The 748-nt window shown below is 71.5% G+C and overlaps 1 protein-coding gene across 1 annotated transcript in view; it reads left to right on the top strand.

Annotated features, from left to right (window-relative positions):
- Window positions 1-748, top strand: part of SYCE1 (synaptonemal complex central element protein 1) — a 19,758-nt gene continuing 19,010 nt past the window's right edge. The window contains exon 1 of the mRNA XM_073884647.1: window positions 1-114. Coding sequence (XP_073740748.1) covers window positions 45-114 — 70 coding nt within the window. The 5' untranslated portion in view covers window positions 1-44. The remainder of the gene's footprint in view (window positions 115-748) is intronic.

Raw genomic sequence — 748 nt, forward strand, 5'->3', positions numbered from 1 at the left:
TCCCCACGGAGGTGTTGCGAGCCGGGCGCGCGCGAGCGGAGAAAATGGCGGGGCGGCCGGGCCCTTCGGACGTCGAGCCGGCGGGAGCCACGGAGCAGGCTGAGAAGGCGGGAGGTAGTGCAGGGGTCCCCACAGGGGCGGCTGTCGGGGGGACGGGGAGCGCGCTGCCGAGGGAGGGTCGGGCCGCCGGCCGCCTCCGGCCGCAAGACCCTTCAGAAGCTCCGCTCTCTCGATGGCGTCGATGAGCCCTCACCCGGCGTTTCTTTTCTGAAGCCGGGCCAGACCGGCTCCGCGCAGCATCCCGCGGGTTTTCCTCCTGACGCCGACGTGCAGAGCGACGGTCCCCGGCTCAGGGGACACGGTTGGGCGGCTCCGCGCAGGTCCTCGGGAGTCCGAGGTCCCCGCCCCACGCGGAGGGGAAGGTGGGACGCTGTCCCCGAGCCAAGCCCTCAGCTGCAGGACTGGCTCGTTCGTGTTCCGTGGGAGCCTCACCGCCCCCCCTCGGGACTCTGCTCCTGCCGGCTCATCTGTCCCCTGCTCACGGCGCCGTCAGCGGCACGGGTCTTGCTGGCTCCCTTCACACCTGCCTGCACGAGGGCAGCCTCGGGATCCGGGGCGGCTCCACAGTGTCCCTGCCGAGAAGAGGTCTGGGCCATGAGCCTTCGTTCAGAAAGTGTCCTCCGAGCAGGGCGAGGCCCCCAGAGACAGCCCCGGGCTGGGGACGAATGCACACGCAGGTGACAACCCC

This window comes from Callorhinus ursinus, unplaced genomic scaffold (genome assembly GCF_003265705.2).
Source record: "Callorhinus ursinus isolate GAN/ISIS: 27379988/994484 unplaced genomic scaffold, GSC_fseal_2.0 scaffold58, whole genome shotgun sequence".
NCBI classification, from domain to species: domain Eukaryota; kingdom Metazoa; phylum Chordata; class Mammalia; order Carnivora; family Otariidae; genus Callorhinus; species Callorhinus ursinus.